This window comes from Triticum urartu, chromosome 7A (assembly GCF_056163025.1).
Source record: "Triticum urartu cultivar PI428250 chromosome 7A, HENAU_Tu73, whole genome shotgun sequence".
NCBI classification, from domain to species: domain Eukaryota; kingdom Viridiplantae; phylum Streptophyta; class Magnoliopsida; order Poales; family Poaceae; genus Triticum; species Triticum urartu.
Window position 1 is genome coordinate 702726503 of NC_141879.1, and position 26446 is coordinate 702752948.

The window sequence follows — 26446 nt, forward strand, 5'->3', positions numbered from 1 at the left end:
CAAGTCGATTGAAAGGTGACTTCCTCTAGGGATGTCCCTGGGTAGGGCTCTTTGGACAGGTCCGTGCCCCTACCCTAGGTACATAGCTTCATCATTAGCCCCCGAATGGATCGAGGTTTGAATGGGGAAAGAGTTGGAGATCTTTCCGACCGGTTCTTTGGGCTACATGAGTGCCTCGTTTCGGGTCAATCGTCACGGATGACGTCATCAACCTCTTTCAGTCGCCTTGATCCATTCCAGGCCTTTCGTTGAGTGAATTTCTTTACTTGTGACATACCGAGTGTCGGCGCGAGCGGGGTCTTCTGTTTTGACAAGTTGTTTTGCGGCCCGCGGATGTCGCGGGATTCGGATTTCGGGAAGCGCGCGGGACGGGAGCGGCCGCAGTAATCGAAAGCGATAAAGCAGAAGCTCCTCGATTTCCGCACCACCTTTTTCGCCACTTGCTGCATGCGCGTCTGCTGCGGGATTTGACTGGATTGCCTGGGCCTACCAGTCAGCCACTCGGGAGCGGCCTCTTATAAGTAGCCGGCTCGGGGTTTCCAAACAGTGTGCTCTCTTCTTACTCTCTCCCTTCGCAAGCTCCTCCGCCACCTCCGCTCTCACCCTAGCGCCACAGACCCGTGCGAGATTTGCCGGCGACGATGGCGAAGGACAAGACATCCGCTCTGGAGCGCGCGAAGAAGGCAGCGACGCAGGGGAAAGGGAAGAGATCCGCTCGGGGCGGATCTTCCTCAAGGTCTGCTCTGCCCCGCGGCTGGATCCAGGGCGACTGGATGCCGTCGGTGATCCGGCAAGAAGATCTCGACGACATGGTCGAGGGGGGGTCATTCCCCACGAAGCTGCGCGTCTCCCGGGGAGAGAGATCGAACCTCAGCCTCGCGACGGTGAGTGTGTGCTCCTAGCCACCCATGTCGACCGAGGGTTTTCTCTGCCGCCCCATCCTTTTTTCCGGAGCTTTCTGAACTTCTTCGGAGCGCAGCTCCACCACTTCACTCCCAACTCCATCGTATATCTTGCTGCTTTCATTTCCATGTGTGAGGGTTTCTTGGGTTGCCGCCCCCATTGGGGACTCTTCAAGCACATCTTTACCTGTTGTTCCCAATCGGTCAAGAAGGCCAAGTCGAGTGACGAAAGGACGCAGGTGATCCAGCTGTGCGGGGGCCTGGCGATCCAAACGAGGGGAAAGAGTTGTTTTCCATCTATCACTTTCCCGGAGTCGGTCCGCGGTTGGCAGGCGACCTGGTTCTACTGTCAAGACCAGGCGACCCCAGGACAGTCGACTGGTCTTCCCCCTTTCTCACTCGACCGAGCTGAAAAACCTGCTTCTCTGAAAGTGACGCTAGAGGAAAAGGCCCAAGTCAAAGTGCTGGCTGGTCGAGTGGTTGAGCTTGTCCGTGAGGGCGTGACAGGTATGGACTTGCTGGAGGTCTTCCTCCGGAGGCGCATCCAACCGCTCCAGGCTCGTGACCACCCGATGTGGCTATACTCGGGTCTCGACGACACCACTCGGGTCCATCCGGAGGAGGTTACCGACGAGATGCTGGAGGGGTGGCTGTCGAGCATCACGGGGAACAAAGACAACCCCCGAGGAGCTAGGAGGGTAATTCCACTCGACAACTCGTATGACGTGGACCGGGTATGTCATTATGCTCCTGACTGAGATCTTGTTTTCTTCGTTGGTCTTCTTTGAGTTGGTCGATTGACCTTTGTCTTGTCTGTTGTTTTTCAGGCGACTACTGAGATGTACTCGACGCCCAACGGGGCACAGGGGCCAACTGAGGAAGGGGAGGCGAGCGGAGGTGAGAGCGGAGACGATCAAAGCGAGTGGGAGTCTGACGGTGAAGGAGGGGGAGGCGACGACGTCGACTCCAGCGAAGAGGAGGAGGAGGAGGTTGAACCCCCCCCCCCCCCCCCCCGCCCGGAGGGGCGATCCAAGCCCACACACGATCCAGCGCGGGAGCGTGGTAGGGCGACTGCTCCTGTTGGGCAGTCGTCGAAACGCCCTCGGACCTCTTCTCCTACGCCGACTGGAAAGGCTCCCAAGCACCCACACGCGACGCCGTCCAAGCCGCCCAAGGCTCTGCCCAAGATGAAGATGGCCGTCCCCACCATTTCTGGGTAATAATAAAACTTGCTTTCCTTCGTCGACCGTGGACAGATCCTTGGTCGATTCATTGAGCCAACTGACTGATTTTCGAGTTTTGCGGCGCTGCTACTTCTGAGATCTCCGCCAAGGACGACGACCAAGAGATGGAGGATGCTGTTACCTCCAACCTTGGTACGATTACTGACGTTCCATTTTGATTCGACTGAACATTTATTGCTACTCTGGTCGATTGAATGTTTCCCTTGTAGCCCCTCCTCATGTTATCGACCTCCCGGATGACGACGACAATGAACCGCTGAGAATGAGGAGGAACAAGAGGGCGTCGGCTGAAAAGATCCCCCAACCTGCTCCGGCGTCTGAGGCTATAGCTCGGGATGGTGGTGACACCGCTTGGGCTTCTGTGACTTTCGCCATTCCTCTGACAAGTGTGCGGCCTTCGACGTCGACTGCGGATCCACCTTCGGTTTTTGCCGCGTACCCTGTCCCTGAGGACCAAGCGGCTGCCGCAAAAGAGGCTATACACCAGGCGGGGATCATGATGGAGCAAGTGAAGGCGGCTTGGGAGGCCAGCCAAGCAGCTTATGACGCGAGCTCGGCTCTTCAGAGCAACGTCCAGGTCAGTCGACTCAACACTTGGTCTGTTATGATATGATGTTTGAAGAATCTCTTTTCCGAAGATCTTTGTATCTGTACACCCACTGGGTGTGTCTGCCAATTCTTGGATGAGTGGGGGCACGCTAAGTGCACCCACTGGGTGTAGTCCCCGAGACTACGGTGGACTGCTGGCAGTCGACTGTAGTCTTTATATTGTGTTGCTGTAGCCGTATTTCTTCACTCGGTCTGGTCAGGCCATGTCGAATGGGACTGTATCCGGTCGACTGCGGGCAGTCGACTTTTTGTTTGTTTTTTTTACAGTGGGGGCACGCTGAGTATACCCACTGGGTGTAGTCCCCGAGACTACTGTCGAATGTTCTTGATTCGGCTGTAGTCTTAGAAACGTCATCATTGTCTCTTAGTTACTCGGAAGCAACTTATTTTGGACGTCTGTCGACTGATTTTTCTTTTTATAGAAATCCTGCGAACTTGTAGCTCGCTATACTGAGTTGGAGAATCAGCAGATCCAGCTCAACCTTAACTTGGAGCTTGCTCAGGAGAATTTGAAGAAGGCGCAAGAAGAAGCAAAAGGTATGGTTAGTGAGGTTCTCCATTCTTGACGAGCGGCTTTTCTTTCTTGTCCATTCTTGATGTTGATTGCACTCGACGCGCCGCAGATAAACTGGAGGAAGCTCTGAAGAAGAAGGATCAAGATCTTGCAGAGGCACAGAAGGAGGTCTTGGACAAAACGAGGCTTGCTGAAGAGAAAATGGCCTCGGTCGGAGCTCTTGAGCAGGAGAACTCCAGACTGAAAGCTGCTCTCGAGGTAGCCAATCAAGAGGTCAGCCGACTGAAGAGTGACAACGTGGCTCTGCACGAAAAGGCAGGTGAGCTGGCGGGGAAGAGGAACGGTCTGGAGGCTTATCTCGGTGGACTCGCCAAGAAACTGTTCGTCATGCTCGAAGGTAATTACTCTGCTCCGACTGTCTTGCAGTTACCAAACCCGTGTAGAGCCACTGTCTGATTCTTGAATTGTGTTTGCAGAATTCTGCCAGAACTTCGAAGAGGAAACCAGTCGAGTGGAGCCAGGCTTGGACCCCGCCAATTCTCTCGTGAAGGATGAGGCTGCTATGAACGTGCTCCGACTGGAGTCTCGTGTTACCAGTGTTGTTGACTACCTTGCTCGACTGAAGGTTGCGATGTCGCGGATCGACACATCACTCTGGCCTGGGACGACGCTTCAGAACGACCTCGAGTCTCTCATGGCTCGACTGAATGAAGTCCCGGGTCGAGTGGCGGAATGGAAGAAATCTTCTGCTAGATGTGGTGCTGATGTCGCTCTGTCTCTGGTCCGCGTCCATTGCAAGGAGGCGCGAGAAGAAAAGCTGGTTTCCCTCCAAGTTGCCAATACCAGGAAGCACAACTTTCAAGACTTCATGGAGACCTTCATCGCTGCTGCCACTCGTATTGCAGGCGGGATCGACTTGGACGAGTTCGTCGCCCCTTCCAGTCCTCCTCCTGAGGAATGAAAAACTTTTATGCTTCACTTTAAATTTGCCTCGGAATGCCGAGTGGATTTGTAACCGTTAAACTCTGCCGAGCCGAGGGCTCGAGTACTTTGATCTAAGGTCTGGGACCTTTTAGGCTTTATCTGAACTTGATTTCTCTTTGAATATCTTCATGGTTTGATCCGTCGAGTGGAATTCGATCTTCACTCGGAATAACCTTGTATTTGCGGTGCAACTCCGAAGGAGAAGGCAGCAGTCGACTTGCGCCTCGTCGTCCTTGCGGATTGGGTCGTGTCCTGTACTTAGGCGAGCACTGGGCTGTAGCTAAGCCTCCGAGTGGGAGGTTTGCTCTCCACTCGGCAGGATTTTTAAATACTTAGGCGAGCGCTGGGCTGCAGCTAAGCCCCCGAGTGGGAGGTTTGCTCTCCACTCGGTAGGATTTTTAAACACTTAGGCGAGCACTGGGCTGCAGCTAAGCCCCCGAGTGGGAGTCTGGCTCGCTACTCGGTAGGATTTTTAAATGCTTAGGCGAGCGCTGGGCTGCAGCTAAGCCCCCGAGTGGGAGGTTTGCTCTCCACTCGGTAGGATTTTTAAACACTTAGGCGAACACTGGGTTGCAGCTAAGCCCCCGAGTGGGAGGTTTGCTCGCCACTCGGTAGGATTTTTAAACACTTAGGCGAACACTGGGTTGCAGCTAAGCCCCCGAGTGGGAGGTTGCTCTCCACTCGGTTGGATTTTTTCAAACTTAGGCGAGTGCCTGACTGCAGCTAAGTCTCCGAGTGGGAGAACTTAGGCGAGTACTGGACTGCAGCTAAGCCCCCGAGTGGGAGGATTGCTCTCCACTCGGTAGGATTTTTTCAAACTTAGGCGAGTGCCTGACTGCAGCTAAGTCTCTAAGTGGGAGAACTTAGGCGAGTACTGGACTGCAGCTAAGCCCCCGAGTGGGAGGATTGCTCTCCACTCGGTAGGATTTTTTCAAACTTAGGCGAGTGCCTGACTGCAGCTAAGTCTCCGAGTGGGAGAACTTAGGCGAGTACTGGACTGCAGCTAAGCCCCCGAGTGGGAGGATTGCTCTCCACTCGGTAGGATTTTTTCAAACTTAGGCGAGTGCCTGACTGCAGCTAAGTCTCTAAGTGGGAGAACTTAGGCGAGTACTGGACTGCAGCTAAGCCCCCGAGTGGGAGGATTGCTCTCCACTCGGTAGGATTTTTTCAAACTTAGGCAAAACGGATTCGCAGCTAAGCCCCCGAGTGGGAGGATTGCTCTCCACTCGGTAGGATTTTTTCAAACTTAGGCGAAACGGATTCGCAGCTAAGTCACCCACTGGGGGATTTCGTATGCAAACAAGAGTGACAACAATTATTGGAACACTCTTGTCTTTGGTAAAAATAAACTGCAGAAATTTTTTCTTATTACATCTCGTCCAAGGGAGAACTCAAGTGTAAAAGGGGCGGAGCAGTTCCGCATTCCAAGCTCGTGGCTCGTCGATCTGGCGATCAACATTGTAGAGGTGATATGCTCCATTGTGGAGGACTCTGGTGACGATGAAGGGGCCTTCCCAAGTAGGAGCAAGTTTGTGTGGTTTCTGTTGATCCACTCGGAGGACCAAATCTCCTTCCTGGAAGGCTCGGCTCTTCACATTTCTGGCATGGAATCGACGCAAGTCTTGCTGATAGATGGTCGATCTGATCATAGCCATTTCCCTCTCCTCCTCTAGGAGGTCGACTGCGTCTTGCCGGGCTTGCTCTGCTTCGTCTTTGTTATAAAGCTCAACTCTGGGGGCGTTGTGAAGTAGATCACTCGGCAGGACGGCTTCGGCTCCGTAAACCAGAAAGAATGGCGTTCTTCCGGTCGACCGGTTCGGGGTAGTCCTCAGCCCCCACAAAACTGACGGAAGTTCGTCGACCCAAGCGCCTGCTGCGTGCTTGAGATCACGCATCAGTCGAGGCTTCAGTCCTTTGAGAATCAGACCATTTGCTCTTTCAGCTTGTCCATTCGACTGAGGATGCGCGACCGATGCGTAGTCGACTCGTGTGCCTTGAGAGGCGCAAAAATCTCTGAACTTGTCTGAATCGAAGTTTGACCCATTGTCAGTGATGATGCTATGCGGGACCCCATATCTGAATATCAACTCTCTGATGAAACCGATAGCAGTGCTGGCATCAAGATTTTTGATAGGCTTGGCTTCAATCCATTTGGTGAACTTGTCGACTGCCACAAGCACATGCGTGAATCCGCTCCTGCCTGTTCTCAGTGGACCAACCATGTCCAGTCCCCAGACAGCAAAGGGCCAGACGAGTGGAATGGTCTTCAGGGCTGATGCAGGCTTGTGTGACATGTTGGAGTAGAACTGGCAACCCCCACACTTGACGACTATCTCTTTTGCCATCTCATTTGCTCTTGGCCAGTAAAATCCCGCTCGGTATGCTTTAGCCACAATGGTTCGAGAGGACGCATGGTGACCACAGGTCCCCGAGTGGATATCATCAAGGATCATCTGACCCTCTTCTGGTGTTATGCACTTCTGACCGATTCTAGTCGCGCTTTCCCTATACAACTGTCCCTTTATGACTGTGAAGGCCTTGGATCAGCGGACGATCTGTCGAGCCTCTTCCTCGTCCTCCGGGAGTTCTTTCCTCAAGATATACGCGATGTATGGTACCGTCCAGTCGGGAGTGATTGCCAAGACCTCCATGAGTAGGTCGACCACAGCAGGAATTTCGACTTCAGTCGAATCTGTGGCACTTTTCGGTTGCGGGGCTTCTTCTGTAAAAGGATCCTCCTGGACTGACGGCGAGCGGATGTGCTCCAAAAACACATTGCTGGGAATGGCTTCTCTCTTGGAGCCTATCTTTGCCAGATCATCAGCTGCTTGATTTTTCAGTCGAAGGATGTGATGAAGCTCTAGCCCCTCGAATTTCTTTTCTAGCTTTCTTACTGCGTTGCAGTAGCCAGTCATAGCTGGGCTTCTAACGTCCCACTCCTTCATCACCTGATTAACCACCAAATCTGAGTCGCCATAGACCATGAGGCACCGGACGCCGAGTGAAACGGCCATGCGCAACCCATACAAGAGTGCTTCATATTCTGCTTCATTATTGGAGGAATCGAAATGAATCTGGAGAACATATCTGAGCTTATCTCCTCGGGGGGAGACCAAGACTACCCCAGCACCGGAACCATTCAGCATCTTAGATCCATCGAAGAACATGGTTCAGTGCTCCGAGTGAACTTGAGTCGAAAGCTGCTGTTCAATCCATTCGGCGACGAAGTCTGCAATTGCTTGGGACTTGATAGCCTTCTTTTGCTTCAAACTTGATATCTAGGGGAAGGAGTTCAATCGCCCACTTCGCCACTCGACCAGTTGCATCTCTGTTGTGCAAGATCTCTGACAGTGGAGCGTCAGTGACGACTATAATGGAATGGTCAGTGAAGTAGTGTGCAACCTTCTTCGTGGTCATGTAGATCCCGTATACGAGCTTCTGGTAATGGGGATATCTTTGCTTCGAAGGGGTCAAAACTTCAGACACATAATATACTGGGCGCTAAACTCTGAAGGCCTTTCTTTCTTCTTCCCGCTCGACCGTAAGTACTGTACTGACAACTTGTCCCGTGGCCGCAATGTACAGCAGCAGAGGATCTTTACTGATTGGGGCAGCAAGCACCGGCTGGGTGGAGAGCAGAGCTTTGAGCTCTGCAAACGCTGCGTCAGCTTCTGGAGTCCACTCGAACTTGTCAGACTTCTTCATCAGTTGGTAAAGGGACAACGCCTTTTCACCGAGACAAGAAATGAATCGACTCAGAGCGGCCAAGCAACCTGTAAGCTTCTGGACATCGTGTACACGCACAGGGCGCTTCATCCGGAGTATGGTGCCAACTTTCTCGGGATTGGCGTCGATTCCTCGTTCGGAAACGAGAAAACCGAGTAACTTTCCACCTGGAACTCCGAATGTGCACTTTGATGGATTGAGCTTGATATCGTATCTCCTGAGGTTAGCAAAGGTTTCGGCAAGGTCAGTCAGTAGGTCGGAACCTTTCCGTGACTTAACCACAATATCATCCATGTATGCTTCTACGTTCCGACTGATCTGAGTGAGCAAACACTTCTGAATCATCCTCATGAACGTGGCTCCAGCATTCTTGAGGCCGAAGGGCATGGTGACATAACAGAAGCACCCGAATGGGGTGATGAAAGCCGTTTTGATCTCGTCGGGTCCATACAGACGGATCTGATGGTACCCTGAATAAGCATCTAGAAAAGACAAACGCTCACACCCCGCGGTCGAGTCGACTACCTGGTCGATGCGGGGGAGGGGGAAATGATCTTTCGGGCAGGCCCGATTGATATGTTTAAAGTCAATGCACATGCGAAGCGACTTGTCCTTCTTGGGGACCATGACGACATTGGCGAGCCACTCGGAGTGGTAAATCTCTCGGATGAACTCCGCTGCTAAGAGCCGAGCCACCTCCTCGCCAATAGCTTTCCTCTTCTGGACGGCGGACCGTCGAAGCTGTTCTTTCACAGGCTTGAACTTCGGGTCGACTCGTAGACGGTGCTCAGCCAGCCCCCTGGGAACTCCGGGCATGTCAGAAGGCTTCCATGCGAAGATGTCCCAGTTCTCACGGAGGCACTGGATGAGCGCTTCTTCCTATTTGGAGTCGGCCGTCGTTGAGATGTGAGTCGGGGCGGCATTGGGGTCGGTCGGGTGAATGTGAACTGGCTTAGTTTTACCGGACGACTGAAAAGCTGATTCTGAAGCTGGCTTCTTCGCTCGCAGCAATTCACTCGGATCAGCAGTCTTCTGGTACTCTTGCAGTTCGACTACTGACATCTGAGCATCAGCGATCTTTGATCCTTTCTGAAAACACTCCTCTGCTTTCTTCCGATTGCCTGTAACGGTGATCACGCCTTTGGGGCCGGGCATCTTCAACTTGAGATACACATAGCACGGTCGAGCCATGAAGCGTGCATAAGCTGGCCAGCCTAGAATAGCATGATAAGCACTTTGGAAGTCCACAACCTCAAATGTCAATTTTTCCTTGCGGTAATTCTTTGAATCACCGAAAACCACATCGAGAGCAATCTGGCCGAGTGACTCGGCTTTCTTTCCAGGAATGACTCCATGGAAACTCATGTTGCTGGCACTGAGCCTGGACATCGGAATGCCCATCCCTTTCAACGTTTCCGCATACAGTATGTTCAGGCCGCTGCCACCATCCATCAGAACTTTGGTCAGTCGAGTACCTTCGACAATTGGATCGACCACCAGAGCTTGCCTCCCAGGGGTGGCAATGTGCGCAGGGTGATCGGACTGGTCGAACGTGATGGCAGTCTGAGACCACTTCAAGTAGCTGGGTGTTGCCGGGGCAACCATATTCACTTCACGGTTAATGACTTTCAGTCGACTTTTGCTTTCGACATCAGCAAAAATCATCAGGGTGGAATTGACTTGGGGGTACCCATCGTCACTGTCTTCCTTGTCCTCAACTCTGTCCGACTCTTTTTCCTTGCCCTTGGATTGTTTGCCTTGAAACTGCTGGATTAGGAGCCGGCACTGTCGAGTGGTATGCTTTGGGTAAATAAAATTACTCTCTTCATCTTTCTTGGTGTGGATGTGACATGGCAGATCCAAAACATCATTTCCATCTTGATCCTTGACTTTCTTGGGGTTCCAGGGCCCCTTGGGTTTTCCCTTGAATTTTCCCTGGGTCACGGCCAGGGCCTCCCCAGGAGCGGCTGGCTCGGCCTTCCGCTTCTGCTTTCGACTGGAATTGCCTCCGGTTTCCTAGGCGACTGCTTTCTGCTTGCCACTCCGGAGTCGATCTTCATCTTCTCCGTTAGCGTATTTGGTGGCAATTTCCATCATCCGATTCAGAGACATTTCTCCGGTCCGATCGAACTTCAGGTTCAACTCTCTGTTCTTGACGCCTTCTTTAAAGGCACAAACTGGTTGGTGATCTGGTACGTTCTCAACCGTGTGATGCAAAGTGATCCACCTCTGGATGTAATCCCTCAGAGTTTCACTCAGTTTCTGCATGCAGGACCGTAATTCTGTAAGGCCTGCCGGTCGCTTGCATGTTCCTTCAAAGGTTGTGACAAACACTCGAGAGAGATCCTCCCAAGTGTAGATGCTGCTGGGTGCTAACTGATTCAGCCACGCTCTGGCTGAGCCCTCTAACAGGAGAGGCAAATGCTTCATAGCCACCTCATCATTGCCGCCACCAATCTGGACAGCCACTCGGTAGTCTTCGAGCCAAGTGTCAGGCTTAGACTCGCCGGTGAACTTGCTGACTCCGGTCGCCAACCGGAAGTTGGGAGGAATCACTGCGGCCCTGATGGCTCGACTGAAACACTCTGGCCCTGAAGCATGTACTCTGCTGCTGGCAGACGCATCTCTGTTGTAGCCTTCTCGATGAGCTCTGTTCCTGTCAACCAAACCTTGAACGAGGATGGATCTCGCATCAAAGCCTGGGTCCCTGGGGTCGACTGGAATCCTCTGCCCAACACTATGAGGGCGTCTGTCATCTTGCCGTCGAGGCGCATACGACCCACTCCTCAGGGGAGGGGTTGGCACTCGACGTCGATCATCACGATCGAATCGGTGATCATACTGCTCATTCCTCCTGTACTGATCATGCCGGTCACCACGTCCCTCACGCCTTGGGGGCGATCTCGGGCTGTGAGCCGACTGGACTGTATCTGTTGCAACGGATCGACTGTGGATCCTATTCCGCGACTGAAAAACGGCGGAATTCTGGTTTCCCGCCACCCGGAGCAACGCTCTGATTTGCAACAAGCCCCTGCCAGCCTCCGACTGGGAGGGCTGAATCGATTCCGCTATACGGGCCGCGGCTGCCAAATTCTGAACTGGGGTTCGATATACCTGCGTAGGCGGGAAGAGCTGACGTCGACTGGACTCGGGAGCCCGCTGACGCGCTCGCTCGTCGAGTATTCGCTGGAGATTCTCCAGTCGAGTGTGCTCGGCCAAGTTAGCCAAGCGTGCGTCCTCCAAGGCCCGGGCCTCGGGGGTTTCTCCGACGATAGGAGTGTGGAGTGCATCCATGTTCCGGCGGCGAAGCTCCTCTCGCTGTACTGACGTGAGAGGTTCGGGGAGATATTCATCGTGAGGATGCGACGGGTCGCCTCCACCCGCGCCCCCATCGGTGCGAGGGAAACCGGGAGGACTGTGTGTTCCATTGACCGCCAGAACCTCAGCCGCCGGGTCGCTGCTGTCGCACTCGGACGCAGTCCCCGCGGAGCCAGTCGACAGGTCGAACAGGCCGTAGAGGGACTCGTCGGGCTCGATTGTCGCGACTTGCGGGGCCGCCGACTGGCGGGCCACGGCATGCCTCACCCACCTCCGAAGTCTCGACCGGCCGGAGCGCTTGCGCCGGTGGGAGACGGGGCGGGGAGACGACACGGGGGCCGGCTGATACTGGGTCGACGGCTGCCGCAGGAGGACGCCACGAATGCACGCGCGGAAGTGCGTCGCACCACGGACGGGGAGCGCGTCGATGTCGAGTGGTGCCTCCTGAAGCCAGGCGGAGTCGTCGGCGATGAACGTGAGCGCGCCGAGACGGATCTCGTGGCCCTCCACCAAAACTCCGCGAGAAACCATGATCAAAGGGATCGGAAAAGATCGCAACTTCTCCAACTAGGCGCTAAGATTCCTGCCCCACGGTGGGCGCCAACTGTCGTGGTTCTAACTCTGACAGTGATGTAGGGGGGTATGTATGGAGAGGCTAGATCTCAGCTATGGAGAAGTTGTAAATACACCAGGATGTACGAGTTCAGGCCCTTCGCGGAGGAAGTAACAGCCCTACGTCTCGGTGCCCGGAGGCGGTCGATTGAATTATGCGTGTGTGAATAACAGAGGTGCGAACCCTTCATACTGAGGAGGGGGGTGGCTTATATAGAGTTCGCCGGCCCTCTCCTGCCCTCAGTGATGCAGGGTTTAAGGTACTTTAACGTTGGGCGTTACTGGTAACGCCCCTAATAAAGTGCTATAATGACCATAAAGACTACTTAATAGCCGACCGTTTGCCTGCTGAGTGACTTTAGGTCTCCTGACAGTCGAGTGGTTGGCTTCATGGTCGAGTGATAGCTTCTTGGTCGAGTGTCTTGAACCCGTCGAGTGGGATACCTTCAAGTCGATTGAAAGGTGACTTCTTCTAGGGATGTCCCTGGGTAGGGCTCTTTGGACAGGTCCGTGCCCCTACCCTAGGTACATAGCTTCATCATTCAGTCAAACTAATCTGCGGTACATTCACCTAATGATTTAACAACTCATTATAATGTAAAACAATCACTAAATTAAATTAAAAACACAAAATTAAAGTAAAAAATAAAAAATAAAACCAAACCACACCCAAACATTTAGTACCGGTTGGTGGTACCAACCGGTACTAATGTCCTACGTGCGCATGGTGCTGCCTCGTGCCACGTGGTTGCCCTTTAGCACCGGTTCGTGCTGAACCGGTACTAAAGGGGGGGCCTTTAGTGCCCACAATTTAGTGCCGGTTACCGAATCAGCACTGAAGGGCCTTACGAACTGGTGCTATTGCCCGGTTCTGCACTAGTGCCTAGTCTCGATCGATTGCGTGATTGGCAGCGATGCAACATGCACGTCCGCCTGTTTGGGATGAAACGAGGCTTGGGCCTCCAGCTGGGCCTCGCCCAAACCTGAAAGACCCACGACCATCGTTCCATCTGGCACAACATCCAAACCAGGTCCACGACCCAATAACGTATTCAAACGAGCCCGTCTGGCCGCTCGAACAGTGCTCGCCGATCTCGCCACCGGCGATCTTGGCAGCGGCGGTGGCCGGCTAAACTTTCCTTTCTTCATCTTTCGCGTAACCATAGTCCAATTTTCCGGCAAGAATTGTGACAAGTCACCGGTTCTCTCATTACCTTAGGGATCGGTCCGATCCATGGCTTCATGGCTGGCTTGGAGTTTTCAAATTTTGAACGACATCGAACGATCTTACTCATGGGCTCCGGCAACGGCAACGGACCGACACCCGACGAGGCCATGACTCTGGTGGGGGCATGACACTCCGCTTGATCTTCGTCATCGCTCTCCAGAAGCGCCCAAAAACGTCCTCCTGGTCGTGCCTGGATCGGCTCCGTCAGATCAATCATCTCTGATGCCTTCGGTCGTAAGTCTATCTGCACACACTCGCCAACAACTACGTCATATTCATCAAGTTTGAATTGAAGACCTACCTCAATCATGTCTCCGTCTGGAAGATAATCGCCGGCGAGGACGTCGTTCTCCGGATCGAGAAGAACCATCCATCTAGAATGAGGGGTGAATCGAAGCCGCCCTTCGATCCAGACGCCCGGATCCATCCCGATGGAGAACGAAGCTTGCCATTGCATCCACCGCCGCTCCTCCCGCCCGATCTGACGCTGCGGATCATCACGGTCACCTCCCGATCCCGTAGACCCCTCCTTTCTCTCCGACAGTGCCGCCGCATGTGTATTAGGAGATCGCGAACGGATCAGGTGTGACCCCCTAGCGCAGCGATGCGGTGAGGATCGGGGTGACGGCGGTGAGATTCCGGTCACCTCAGGCGGCCTTGTCTCCGCCTCTCCCTCTCTCATGTGTCAATTTTCGGGAAGTACAGCGGTATAAATATGCACTGACCAGTTGAATAGAAATGGGACAAACATGCTGTCCAATCTCGTACCTAGTTGTCACCCATGCACAAGTGGAACGTTTAAGAATCTGGGGCACCAAATCCCAAACAGAATAATGGAAGCCATCATGTTGAGAGTGGCTGCGGTTGTTGTATCCAGCCGTGATCTACAACGCCACGACGGCAAAACTTTAGGTAGCCACGCCAGAAAGCACTGGCAGAGGAGCCCAGTAGGCAAGGTGTGGCAGCCGCCACACCTTGATTTGACACCAAATTTTTATACATATAAGCATATACTTTTCTTCATGTAAATATCTAAACATATACTGCTTGTTAGTTTTAGACCACGCTGGATCAATTCACCCAAACAAAGCTAGATGAAGCACATAAGTTAGATTGGAAGCACACAAGCAGGCAGCTTGATTGATGTATTGCCCAGCACATGCCCATCTCACTACGTAGACGTACGCGAACCAGCTCGCTTCCGCTGCACAACGATCAGATCGATTCTCTCCACGGCTCACTCCTGATGGAAGAACGGATAAAATTTTGTTGATGCGTGCAACTTATATTTTTTTGACTACCAACATGACCCGACCAAATGTTAGGTTTAAGAGCATCTTCAAGTGAAGATGTATATGCAAAAACAAATATCTCTGAGGCCCAAAAACACCTCCCTAACAGATGGTGTTGATGCAAAACAAATTATATATTCGCCTCACGGAGATGTAAACTACAACATCTCGCGGTGCAAATTTGCATCTCCACCTCTAGGAAATGTAAAACTGATGGCAGCGCGCCAACCGCCTTCATTTCACTTCCGTCAATCTGCCCGTCGGTGATTTTTGCCCTGAAACGCGCCGCCGTCTCCCTCGGCCCATACCCGACCCCGCCGCCGGCCGCGCAGTTGTAGCCGCCGCCGACCCACCGATTTGAGTCTGCTACGCTGATGACTGCCCGCCTCCGCTACCGGTGATTTGTGCCCGAAAACGCCGCCGCCGCTGCCGTCGCCCGTCCGTCCATCCCTAACTCCGTCGCGACCTAGCCCTACCACTGCATGTGTCTTCTAGATGTCAATAAAAGCTTTAGTGCGGTGTGAATTGACTATTATGTTTTTGCATCAATTTTTTTAGGGGGCATCAATTTTGTCTAGTTGATAGTTGCCACACCTTAATTTTTTCCCGTCCTCCGCCTCTGCCAGAAAGGACCAGAGAGATAAGAGCAGAGATGAGGGGTGACTCACTGAACCATCGGCGTCGCAGTTGAGGTAGAGGCGGAGCAGCACCGCCGAGCCCGTGGCAGCAGCTGCATGCGCGAAGACGCATGTGTTGGTGAACCGGCAAAAACCAGAGGAGAAGGAGACGCGTCGGTGTTAGGGTTGCTGCAGCCTGCAGGGGCACATGGGCGTGCAGGATGTCACGACGGCGGAGGGAGCCAGGGCGATGGGGCCAGTGAGTAAGAGCAACTACAATGGGGCGACCCATTTCGTCCGCCCGCGTCTGTTTGGGTCGGTGCGGACAAAAGTGGCGGCCCAACGCGTCGACCCAAACGGACGCGCATCCGTTTTTCGTCCGCGGGCGACCCATTCCAGGCCCATTTTTGAGCCAGATTTGCGTCGGCGCGGACACGAGACGGACGCGCGCGCGCTCGCCCTCTTTCCTCACCGGGCCCGCTGGTCGGTGGCACATTGGATTCACACCCTCGCCCGCCTGCTACGTCGCCGACGCCGCCGGCCATTTTTTCAGATAAAAATGGATACATAGATAATTCTAGCATACACAGATAAAAAGAAAAGACCACTACTCGTCGATTTTTGACTCCGACTCGGTAATATCCTCCTCCGATGTCTGAATGTAGGCGTCAGCATACGCCTCGTCTTCAAAGTCCCAACCCGCCGTTTCTCGTAGCTTCAATTTCAATTGAGCTGCCTGCTTCCGCGGACGCTTGTCCTTCAGATAGGCGGCTCGCTCCCTCCTCCTCGCGTCCCTCTCCGATCTTAATTGCTTGTAGAACTGGCGCTCGTCGACGATGTCCTGCGGGTAGCCTCCATGCCACAGCACCAAGGCTTCCACGTCCTTCTCTGCGATGGCGAGGCGACGCTGCCGCCTCCGATGGACACGACGATCCTTGTCGGTGAAAAGCCGTAGGAGAGGCGCCAGATCCTGCGCCCGCTGGCTCGACACGTTGGGAAAATTCATATCCCGGCGAGGCCTCAGGAGGCGCCACGCCGCCGCGTCGTGCGCGCGGGCCGCCTCCTCTACGGTGTCGAAGGTGCCGAGGGCGAGACGTTTCTCGCGAAACCATATCTCGGCGGAGAAGGCGCCGGAGCAGCGCTCGCGGACTCCGCGAAAATCCGAAGCGCGTAGGCGGCGGATCGACATGGTGGCGCAGAGGCGGCGGATCGACATGGTGGCGCAGAGGCGGCGAGAGTGGGCGGCCGACAGAGTGTGAAGCGAGCGCCTTCTTTTATAGCGAGCGCCGGCCGCGGCGCGCGCGCGAACCTTTCCCGCACGCTGGAGCGCCAAAACCAGCGCGCGCGAACCTTTCCCGCGTGCTGGAGCGTCAAAATCAGGGCGACGGTCATGAAAATGGGTCAGCCCGTTGGGCGCACTGCCGACCCAAAACTAAAAGAGGGCGGACGGCGGGCGGGCAACCGACCCAAACGGACAAAAACACCGTTCGTTTGGGTTGGCCCGTTGGAGTTGCTCTAACGGCGCAGGAGAGCACTGGAGCTAGGCCGAATCGAAGATCGCGGCAGCGGCGTCGTCGCCACGGATCTCGGGTGAGAGAGGAATCGGGGGGAGAGATGGGATAGGAAAAAATGACTTTTTGGATAAGGTAGAGGTGGGCAAGGTGAGCTTAGTTTTTTCTCAGGAAACGGAGAGGTTAGTGCCGAGTGTGGAGGAGTTTTTTTTCTTAGGGAAACGCTGAGTGGGGAGGTGGGAGATTGAATCAAACAACACTTATCCTAGTTCCGTTGGTAAATATGTGTTGGTGTATGTGGGTTTTTGTTGTAGTGTAGGGGCACGGTTGAAGATGCTCTAAGTAGTTTGGGGACCTTAACGGATGTAAATAGTACTGGCGTTGGACTGTCCCCATGCCGTTCACATATTGAAAAATAGTGGCGCCCGGCCGCAGAGCCAACGTCACAAGTGCTTTGTCACTGGCACACGGAAATAGCAGCGGCGTCCCTACCAGCCAACTGTCAGTACTACTATCTATCTTATTTACTGGCGTTGGCTTGTGTATCGCCTCCACTATTTAATTAAGAGCAGAAACTGGAACATTCGGCAGCCATGTTGCTTCCTTATGTTTTGTGGCGTCTTGAATGTGGACAGTGCCACTGATTCTAGACACAAAATATGAAAACAATAATGCTCAACACAAAATGTGAAAAAATAGTGTGAAACCAAAAAGGTTTTGACCTCCCGCGGTTGTTGTTCGTCCCATTTTCACTATACATAGAAAACAACCGAAGATCGTTCCAATGGCAGCAAACATCGATGTCGTCCGTGTTGTGCCTGATATCATCCCTGGCTCATGCATTGTTCATGTCGAGACGAAGAACATCCATCCTAAATACTGCGAGGCATTGGTCCGGGGTGTTCTGAAGACGGAGTTTTCTAACCAATGCGAGTACAACATCACCCCCCCCCCCCCCCCCCGGAGCGACATCGCCATCTTAGTCCAATTCTGGTTTCACGACTCCGTGCCCAAGGTCCACGGTCACATTTGGCTGCATAACGGCACCCCGAGTCCGTGACTTTCTACTCCGTCCAACTCGGCGCACCGGATACCATGCATCTTGCATTGAAGAGATGGGTCTGGATTGCTTGAGTATGCGCTATTCCGCTAATAATATGTATTTTCTATTTTTATTTATATATTCCTATTTCTCTATGTGTTTCCCTCCCTTCTCTATATGTATTTTTTTTCTATTTTGATCAAAAAAATATGGACCCTTGTTTTATATTAGTGTGTGTCTGGTGCATCATCATCATGTCATTGAATGCCATAGGGATACCCACCGGCCACCCAGCAATGGCCTGACTTGCGCCACATCACTCATCCGTGGCACCGACATCCTTCTCGTTCTCTTTGGCATGGCTTCTAAGAGCATCTTTATCTCTATATATGTTGGAAATGGTCGTCCATCCGCGTGTGGGGTGTGCGTGCGACTTAGGACTTGGGCGAGGAGAGGGAGAGGGAAGGAGAGGTACCCGGGTGCATGCTGCTCATCGGCGAGGGAGGAAGATGTACGACAACCACGACGGCAGCCGTTGGTGGAGGGCTCGAGGGACGGGCGAAGGGGAAGGACGTCATGCGTAGGCGGGGATGGATCGAGAAGAAGGAAGCCCTGAGGTCCTAGTGCACGCCACGAGCGAGGTGAGTTGGTAGGAGAGGAGGAATCGAGTCATATCTCGCCGGATGGGGAGGCCGATTAGGGGCTTAAGAACACTTGTGCAGCATCCGTCACATCCACACGCTTGGGCTGCATCTCCAGTAGTCCAGTGCAGCAGAGACCTTGACTCGTGTCCCGGCACTTGTGTTGCTGTTTGAGCCCGGCAAGACGGTCTCCTGCCCCCGCCGTCAGCGGCGGGACGGCGAGTGTCGACATTGAGTCTGTCGCGCTCAACTTCACCGGATGGAAGTCTGAAGAAGCATGTGTTGCAGTCTGCAGATGCCATCCTCCTCCTCCGTGTGCTCACCCTCGTACGGGTCGGCCTTCAATCTCCGGCGGCCAGGCCATCGATCACGAGCCGAGAAGCCCTGGAAGAGATGAGAACAAATTCTGAGGATACCAAATTAAGAAGGAATGGAACCACGTACGTACGACGTACTTGCAGCACCGTACGTACCGGCCGGCCGGAGAAGAACAAAGCAGCGTTCGGCTGTGCCTGTGGGATGGATCGACGGCGGCCATCGTATATGAAAGGGACTGATCCATCAGAGGAAAGATGTGAAGAAGGGTAGGGAAAGCGCAGGCCTTGCCTTTTGGGTTCGTTGGATCGCCCCCGAATACCCGCGATCGTCGTCCCGTACCTCTCTCTCTCTCTTTTTCTGATTATTACTGGCGATGTACGTATATGATACAGATACAAAAATAGGTGCACACAGCCAAACCGTATGTGCCACACACGAACATGGGAACAAACCCGCTGAAATAGACAGTGCTACCAATCCAGAAAAGGTAAACTGCAGTACAGAGCAACCACAAAAAATGCAGACAGAAACTGCACTACAGAGCGAACCACACATGCCGACAGAAGATGCAGCTGTGCAGGAACAGGGGAGATACACAGGTTTCCCATCGGGTTGTTGCACAACACGCGACATCATTGGCTTGGCCAGACACTCCGCAGCAAGCTGTTAGCCATCAGGCAGCGCCGATGCACTACCAGCCGTCAAAATGATTACCGGAAAGATTCAGCCTCCATAACTTTAAAACGCAAAAAAAAAACAATTTCATTTTTGTGTTTTCGAACATGGAAATACAAGGTGAACCTTTCTTGCAAAAAATTTTGAACTTTTCCGGGCGGAGCACTTGAACTTCTTTCTATAAACTTTTTAAGATTTTACTTTTCTATACTTTTATTCTCACGTGAAATGCATTCCTGGCAGTACTTTAACTTCTTGTTGTTTTCACTATGAACTTCTTTCAACAGATAAGAATTTTTTTAATACATAAAAACATGTTTTAATTGGTATACATGAGAATTTTAAATCGTTCATCGAAATGTGGCACATAATATAACCAGTGGAAAGCTTATGAATAACAGCAAGTTTGTCATGTAGACATGTGCATTACAAATTCGTTGCCGTTTGAGAGCAGTTTTTAAAATGGCAAAACAACTTTGTTTTTTCAACATGTTAATGAATGACAGATGTCTCACACATGAATTTTGAACTATGCTAGGAGAAGCACGTGAACTTCTTGCAATGAAACTTTTAAGCTTTTAGTTTTTTATTTTTATATCCTTCTGATAGGAACCCTCTGAACGAGAGTTTAAGGTAATCGGAAATGACATTCGACAAGAGAAGATCACACGTTGTGATGTATAAGTGCTTCATCTGAGTCGTTGAACCCTGGATTGGATGATACAAGACATGTGCCATCAATGTAGATCTCTAGTTGTGCCCTTGCTTGCACTTCATGTATTGGTCCATGTATGTTTTCCTTCTGCCGTCCATGACGAGTGTCGACATGGAGTGCGTCGCTCTCAAATTTAACTGATGGAAATCTGAAGAAGTTATATATCTTAGTCACGAAGCGCATTAAGATGCTGCAGATGTGATGTATCTCAATAGATAGGGTACAAAATGATGAATCGAAAGACCCAAGGAACAAGAAAATCAATTTGGAACTAAGGGGAAATTTGTTTCCAGGGACCTTTTTGTATAGGGCTAGAAAAAGTCATTCTTAGAGACTTTTTTATCAAACGCGGGGGGGGGGGGGGGGGGGGGGGGACTTTTTAGTGACTAAACTAGGCATTTGGGACTAAATGAAGAAGACTCTCAAGGAGAGTCTTTTTAGGACTTTTTGAGATTTTTCCAACAATGCCCCTCCATGCACCTATTGGCCCGCCACCCCATAATGTTGTTTGATTGTTATTTTTCTATATATTAGAGGCAACATGGTCATTTAATAACCTCTAGGAAGAGACTAGGGACTTTTTAGTCTCTGAAAACAAATAAGGAAGGATTTTTTAGGACTAGAAACTTTTTAGTTGGGACTAGAAAAAGTCTTAGGATTAGAGAACCAAACACCACCTAAGACACACCTAGACCTTCTTGAGTTAATCCCCTCCCAAGGGGATTGGAGCGGATTTAGGGGACTTTTTACTTGCAGTGGATTAAATCCCCATCAATCCTCTCTCATCCCTACCAGTCTGAACAAGCACTCACTTTGTATGGAGGAAAATTAGTCGCGTACGAGAAGAGCTTCTTGATTCACTGTGGGGGTGTTTGGTTAGCTGCGTTGCATATGCCTCGCATCCGCTATGCAAATTTCTGTTGTTTGGTATCCTGTATGGGCTTTTCAGCCTGGCCCAGTGGATGCAAAAAGAGGCCTCTCAGCCAGGCTGAGGGAAACATAGAGATCAAGCGTAGCTCGCGTACAGGCTCGTTCCTTCGCCTTTTCTCTCCCTCTGTTCGTCTGTGCCGACCAAGCCCCGCCGCGCCCTCGTCAGGCGCCGTCGCCGCCGTGCCCTCGCCAAGCTCGGCCGCGCACTCGTCAAGCGCCACCGCCACCCCGCCCCGCCCTCGCCAAGCTCCGCCGTCGGCGTGCCCTCGCCAAGCTCCGCCGCGCCCTCGTCAAGCTCCGCCGCCGTCGCGCCCTCGCCAAGCGCCGTCGCTGTAGGACTGGTCAAGCGCCGCCGCCGGCCTCGTCTGCCCTTGTCCAAGCGATGCACGCCGGATCCTGCCGCCTCGTGCCGTTGCAAGCGAGGATCCACTGTCAGGCCATCTGTAGTCATCGAGGCCCGGATCCCTTCGCCCAATACTGTCGCCTGATCCACGTTCCTTCCTGATTTCAGCTATATTTTGAAGAACCTGCACGTACAGCCAGCCATCTCATACAAATTTTACCAAACACTCATCTCGGCTCTTCGTTGCATCGGCTCAACCAGGCCACACTCACCCAGCATCCCTCATGCCATGCAGCCTAAAGCTACCCAGGAACCAAACACGCCCTGTGTTTTCTTGTGTCACGGCTCAAAATATTAAAATAGAGGAGGTGTCGCTACGCCAGGGCACATTATGAACATGAGAGCATCTCCAACAGTCGCGTCAAAAGACACGCACGTGGTAAATTGGCTTTTTAACGTGCGGGAGACGTTTTCGCGCGCTTCAGCAGTGGCGGGAAACTAGCGCGCGTGGGAAATGGTTGCGCGCGCGAGAAAAGGCGGCAGCTCGCGCGCTACATTTGGCGCACCGCGTTCGGCGCGCCTTTAAATTGCAGCACCCTCTGCCGCTCTCTCCATCTCTCCATCGCCCTCTGCCGCCCTCTGCCGCCGACACGCCACCACCATGCCACCATGCGGCCTCGCCGCCGGGGAGCTTCGGGCTACCGTGGCGTCCGCGTGCGTCCGCTCGGCACCTACTCCGTCGAGATTCGGTCGGGCGGCGGCATGCGCCTTCGCGTCGAAACCTTCGACACCGCCCAAGAGGGCGCCCGCGCGTACGGCGCTGCGGTGTGGCGCCTCCTGCGGTCCCGTCAGGACATGAACTTCGCCGATGTGGCGACGCGGGAGCGGGCACAAGAGTTGACGCCTTTCCCGCGGCTTCTCACCGACGAGGATCGTCGCAAGCACCGGAGGCGGGAGCGTCGTCTCAGGCTGGCCGAGATGGACGAGCAAGCCATGGCGCTGTGGAGCCATCGCTTCCCGCAAGACACCAACGAGGAACAGTTATTCGCCGAGAGGAGGGCGAAGAGGGCCAAGAGAAGGGAGGAGCGAGCCGCCTATCGCGAGGACAAGCGAACGCGGAGCGCGGTAACTAAATACAACATCGCGCTAGGAGATGCGTCCTCCCGAGACTCCGGCGACGAGCGGTTTCTTGACGCCTACGCACAGACGTCGGACGAGGACATCACCGAGAGAGAGTCCGAGTCAGATGAGTAGTACTAGTTTTTTGTTTTATTTTGTATCATAGAAGTAGGCTATCGTAGAAGCAGGCAGAGTCCGAGTCGGACGAACTATGAACTATCTACCGTAGGAGAAAACTATCTACGCATTTTATCAATTATCAAATTGTAGTAGAAAAAAACAGATGAAATATAGCCCACTTGTTGGAGCGGCTCGGATGTGCTTTAATTTGCGGCGGCCGCTGAAGCCAGTGCATTGCCGCGTGCAAAAGCTGGCTAATCCGGCGCTATATTCTGACTTTTAACGCGCGGTGCTTGCGTGGCTGTTGAAGATGCTCTGACAACAACCTAAAAGTTATAGGCCGGGAGCAACTCCACAGCGGGCCAACACCACAAACCTTATTTGACTGCCCCTAAGATTATCCTCCGCAGGTCTTCTCTGTCTTGCTGTTGGATTTTTTTTTCTGGGGTTCACCAATGGATGAGACTTTGCCCCGTTGTTAGCACCATGAACTTATCATTTATGCCCTTCAAAGGCTCAGCGCCACCAATCATCTCCCTCAATACAACCATTTCCGGGAGCAGCCACATTGTTTTTTTCCCCAAACAGAAGCATTTTATTCAATTCATCTAGGTGACAGAAATACAAATGAGGTGCGTACATCCACAAACCCTACATACATGGGGATGGATCCGCTGAAAATATAGGAAACCGCTAAGGAAAACAAGCAATAGAAAACTGTAGTCCAGACAGAGCAACCACGCCCGTTGACAGAAAGTGTGACACAGCCATGCAAGAACGGGAAGGTGCAGAGCTCTCGTCGGGTCGTTGCACTCGCACAGCAAACTGCATCCCTGGCTCATTCGGCCACCATGAATAAGTCATTAGCAGTCAGTAGTGTCGGTGTGCTACCAACTATCAAAATGATTATTGGAAAGATCAAGCTTCCATAACTTTGGCAGACTCCCGACGGAATATGGTATTGGTCCAACGAAGTTGTTTCCTCCAAGATCTAAAACTGTTAGGTTCTTTAGGGCCCCAATGCTCGGTGGCACTGTCCCAGACAAGTTGTTTGCACCCAAAATTAGCCATTGAAGCGCGGCAGATAGATTACCGATATTGTATGGTAATGTGCCCGTTAGCTTATTCATACTTAGGTTCAGTATTATAAGCTTGGATAGATTAAACAATGTTGTTGGAACTCTACCCGATAGCATATTCTGACCGAGAAACACCGCCCGGTTCTTCCCCATATTCGGCAATTTCCCAAGATCTTCAGGAATGCTTCCTTTGAGTTGATTGTGGGTAAGTCGTAGCTCTTCTAAGTAAGTGTTGTTGCCGAAGGTTGGTGGAATGTTTCCTGTGAGGCTATTATTGGAAAGGTCAATTCCCTTTAGATTGTAGAGGGAACCTATATTTCCAGGAATCGAACCCACTAGCATGTTAGAAGAGAGGTCTAGTAAAAGGAGTTTGGAACAATTTGTAAGTGCATTCGGAATGTTCCCCTGCAACAAGTTGTTCTGTAAGTAAAGGATTTCTAATCTTATAAGACGATTGAGAGAGGGCAACTGGCCAGAGAAGAGATTGTTAGATAGTGTAAGTTCCCAAAGGAAGGTTAGATTTCCTAGAGAGGGTGTGATTTGGCCTGTCAAGCTCATGTTGGCAAGGTTTAGCACTGTAACACGTTCTGGGTGCATTGTGCTGCACTTGATGCCCGACCACATACAGTAGTGGATGTTCTCATTCCAAGAGCGCAAGGCTCCTCTTGGGTCCGCTCTGATGGCCCCTTTGAAATCAAGCAGTGAACGGTGATCTGTGGTGTTACCATGAACTGTTGAGCAATTAATGTCACTTGCTCCATAAAACAACCCTAAGAGCACTGGTAGAACAAGCATGGCGAGACCCATGAGGTTTATGTTTCCTGCAAAAGGCCAGACATGCATTTTCAACATAAGCTCCAAAAAATTACAAACCTACATTAGTGCATACTACGTCACTTTTACTCAGTAACTTCCAATACAGATAGACCATTTTTTTCACCAATGGGGTTGCAAGGATAAAAATGGAAAGTGGTCATAAATTAGCATTTTATTTTTGTAAACATATTTGTATTATATGCTCACCGGAGAAGATAAGCACACTAAGGGGTGTTCGGTTGGGCTTAACTTTGGCTTTTGCACTTGGCTTAAAAGCCTGGGAAAACACCTATTTATGGACTTTTGGATTATACAATCATAGGTATATTTTATTTTGCTTAATACCATCCTAGGTGTCTTTCTTGCCTATAAGCCAAAATGCAAAAGCCAAAGTTAAACGTAGCCAAATACCCACTAACTCATAGTACTTCGTTGCAAAGTGCAAGTCCAAACATGGGTACATAATTACGTATGAACCTAATATTTAAAACTTCATGAAAAAAAGCATAGCTCTATTTCTGAAAATGTGTGAAGAAAAAACTAAAAGGCAGTACGTATGGTAACAAGCCTAACCAGAAGACACAAATCAAAAGGGATTACTTTTTTGCGGATCTGCTAAGCATATGTTGTCTAGCCACGTCATCACCAGCAGAAGATATGAAGAGGATTGACGGCTGCAAGGGTGCTTGCCAGCACAGCAGAAGTGTGGGGCTTAGGGGGGTGGCCGGAACGGCGGTGGTAGGCAGGTATGCATGGGCTAGAGAGCGGGTAGAATGGGAGGGGGGAAAGATGAACAGTAGCCACACACGAAGGAATAACATAACTTATCCATAAATACTTTTTCAAGCAACTGACGGATGAGTGCTCCCTCTTTTCGAGGATAAGAAGTCAAAAACTGATGATTATTTGATAAAAACTACTAGTAAAATAAGGACGAAAGACCAAGTCTAAGCACCATTTTCAGGCTTTTGGTTATCGGAAGCATTTCATATAAGACTTGTTGTGGTGCCATAGTGGTACGGTGGCTAATCCAACGGCCAGTTGCAGCTTAGCCTTGCGCATGAACGGTGTGATGTGGGATATCGTACAAATATTGGATGGGAAGTGTCCTACGCGTACGTGGCAATGTTGTTTGGGTTTTGCACATGATGGTATAAGCGAAAAGCCCGTAAAATAGGTGAATTTTTGTTGGCTTACAAGCCAAAATGCAAAAGCTGAAGTTAAGCCCAACCAAATACCCCCTAACTCGTAGTACTTTGAAGCAAAGTGCTAGTCTGAGCATGACGAAACTAATATCTGAAACTTCACGAAAAAAAGGATTATACCTCTAATTTTTAAAAATATGTGAGAAAACAGCAAAACAATACATAAGATAACAAGCCTGACAAGAAGACTCAACCCAAAAGAGATATTTTTTGCGGATTTGCTAAGCATCGGTTGCTTAGCCGCATCATTGCCGGTGCCATGTGGAGCATAGAAAAGGGTTGACGGGTGCTCGCAGGCGCATGAAAAGGGTGGGGCTTAGAGGGAAGGTTAGAACAGTTGTGACACGACAGGAGAGGCTGCTCAGAGAGGGCAGGGTGGTGCACAGCGGCGATAGCCGGTAGGTAGTTAAGCAGGGGCTAGAGAGCGGGTCGACTGGGAGGGGAACAAGATGAATAGTACTAGGCTGTGAGAATCGACTGATACATGTAAACTTGGCGACTAGGTGCTTCCTTTTACCGAGGATTACATCCCAAGAAAAGATGATTACTCGATAGAACTACTAGTATATCAGGACAAGAGAACAACTCGTGAAATAAATAAATAAAAATCAGGACGAGAGATGATAGTTGCGAACCTTTGATGGAGCGCACGGCAGGACGACGACCTCTTCTAGCTTTGGGATTCCCCGGGTGGTGGTGTGTGAGTAAGGCGAAAGTAGGATGCTCGGCTAGATGGCTAGCTCAGGCCCCAGGGGTTTAAGAGCACTTGCGCAGCGCCCCCCGCATCCACACGGTCGTCAGGTCGCATCAGCCATTGTCACTGCATTATTTCAGCTTTGACATCCAACGCAGCGGCAAGTCAAAATTTATTTCATCTCCCACCTAC

At 51.8% G+C, this 26446-nt stretch overlaps 4 protein-coding genes across 5 annotated transcripts in view; 1 reads left to right on the plus strand and 3 right to left on the minus strand.

Moving 5' to 3' along the window:
• LOC147961792 (uncharacterized) overlaps positions 1–13819 on the minus strand; it is a 47081-nt gene extending 33262 nt beyond the window's left edge. The window contains exon 1 of the mRNA XM_087533944.1: positions 13439–13819. Within this exon, the coding sequence (XP_087390070.1) occupies positions 13439–13819 (381 nt within the window). The remainder of the gene's footprint in view (positions 1–13438) is intronic.
• Positions 13820–15653: 1834 nt separating this feature from the next.
• On the minus strand, positions 15654–16262 carry LOC147961793 (uncharacterized). Its single transcript, XM_087533945.1, has one exon. The coding sequence runs from the start codon at positions 16260–16262 to the stop codon at positions 15654–15656; it is 609 nt and encodes a 202-aa protein (XP_087390071.1).
• A 5628-nt stretch (positions 16263–21890) lies between these two features.
• Positions 21891–22475, plus strand: LOC147961794 (uncharacterized). The gene has a single exon (XM_087533946.1). The coding sequence runs from the start codon at positions 21891–21893 to the stop codon at positions 22473–22475; it is 585 nt and encodes a 194-aa protein (XP_087390072.1).
• A 553-nt stretch (positions 22476–23028) lies between these two features.
• Positions 23029–26409, minus strand: LOC125525378 (uncharacterized). Of its 2 annotated transcripts, none has more exons than XM_048690382.2 (2): positions 26196–26409; positions 23029–24360 (listed from the first exon to the last, which is right to left on the minus strand). In XM_048690382.2, the coding sequence occupies exon 2, from the start codon at positions 24344–24346 to the stop codon at positions 23348–23350; it is 999 nt and encodes a 332-aa protein (XP_048546339.2). In that variant the 5' UTR covers positions 24347–24360; positions 26196–26409; the 3' UTR covers positions 23029–23347. The 2 variants fall into 2 exon arrangements, with proteins under 2 accessions (XP_048546339.2, XP_048546340.2); XM_048690383.2 differs by lacking the exon at positions 26196–26409 and adding an exon at positions 24413–25752.
• Positions 26410–26446: the final 37 nt, after the last annotated feature.

Excerpts from the sequence above, each read along its gene's own strand:
- LOC147961794 (XM_087533946.1), top strand. The coding sequence starts at position 21,891 with ATGCGGCCTCGCCGCCGGGGAGCTTCGGGCTACCGTGGCGTCCGCGTG.
- LOC147961793 (XM_087533945.1), bottom strand. The coding sequence starts at position 16,262 with ATGTCGATCCGCCGCCTCTGCGCCACCATGTCGATCCGCCGCCTACGC.
- LOC125525378 (XM_048690383.2), bottom strand. The coding sequence starts at position 24,470 with ATGGTCTATCTGTATTGGAAGTTACTGAGTAAAAGTGACGTAGTATGC. Across the intron at positions 24,361-24,412 it reads CGTAGTATGCACTAATGTAG|GAAACATAAACCTCATGGGT; the intron begins GTTTGTAATTTT and ends GGCCTTTTGCAG.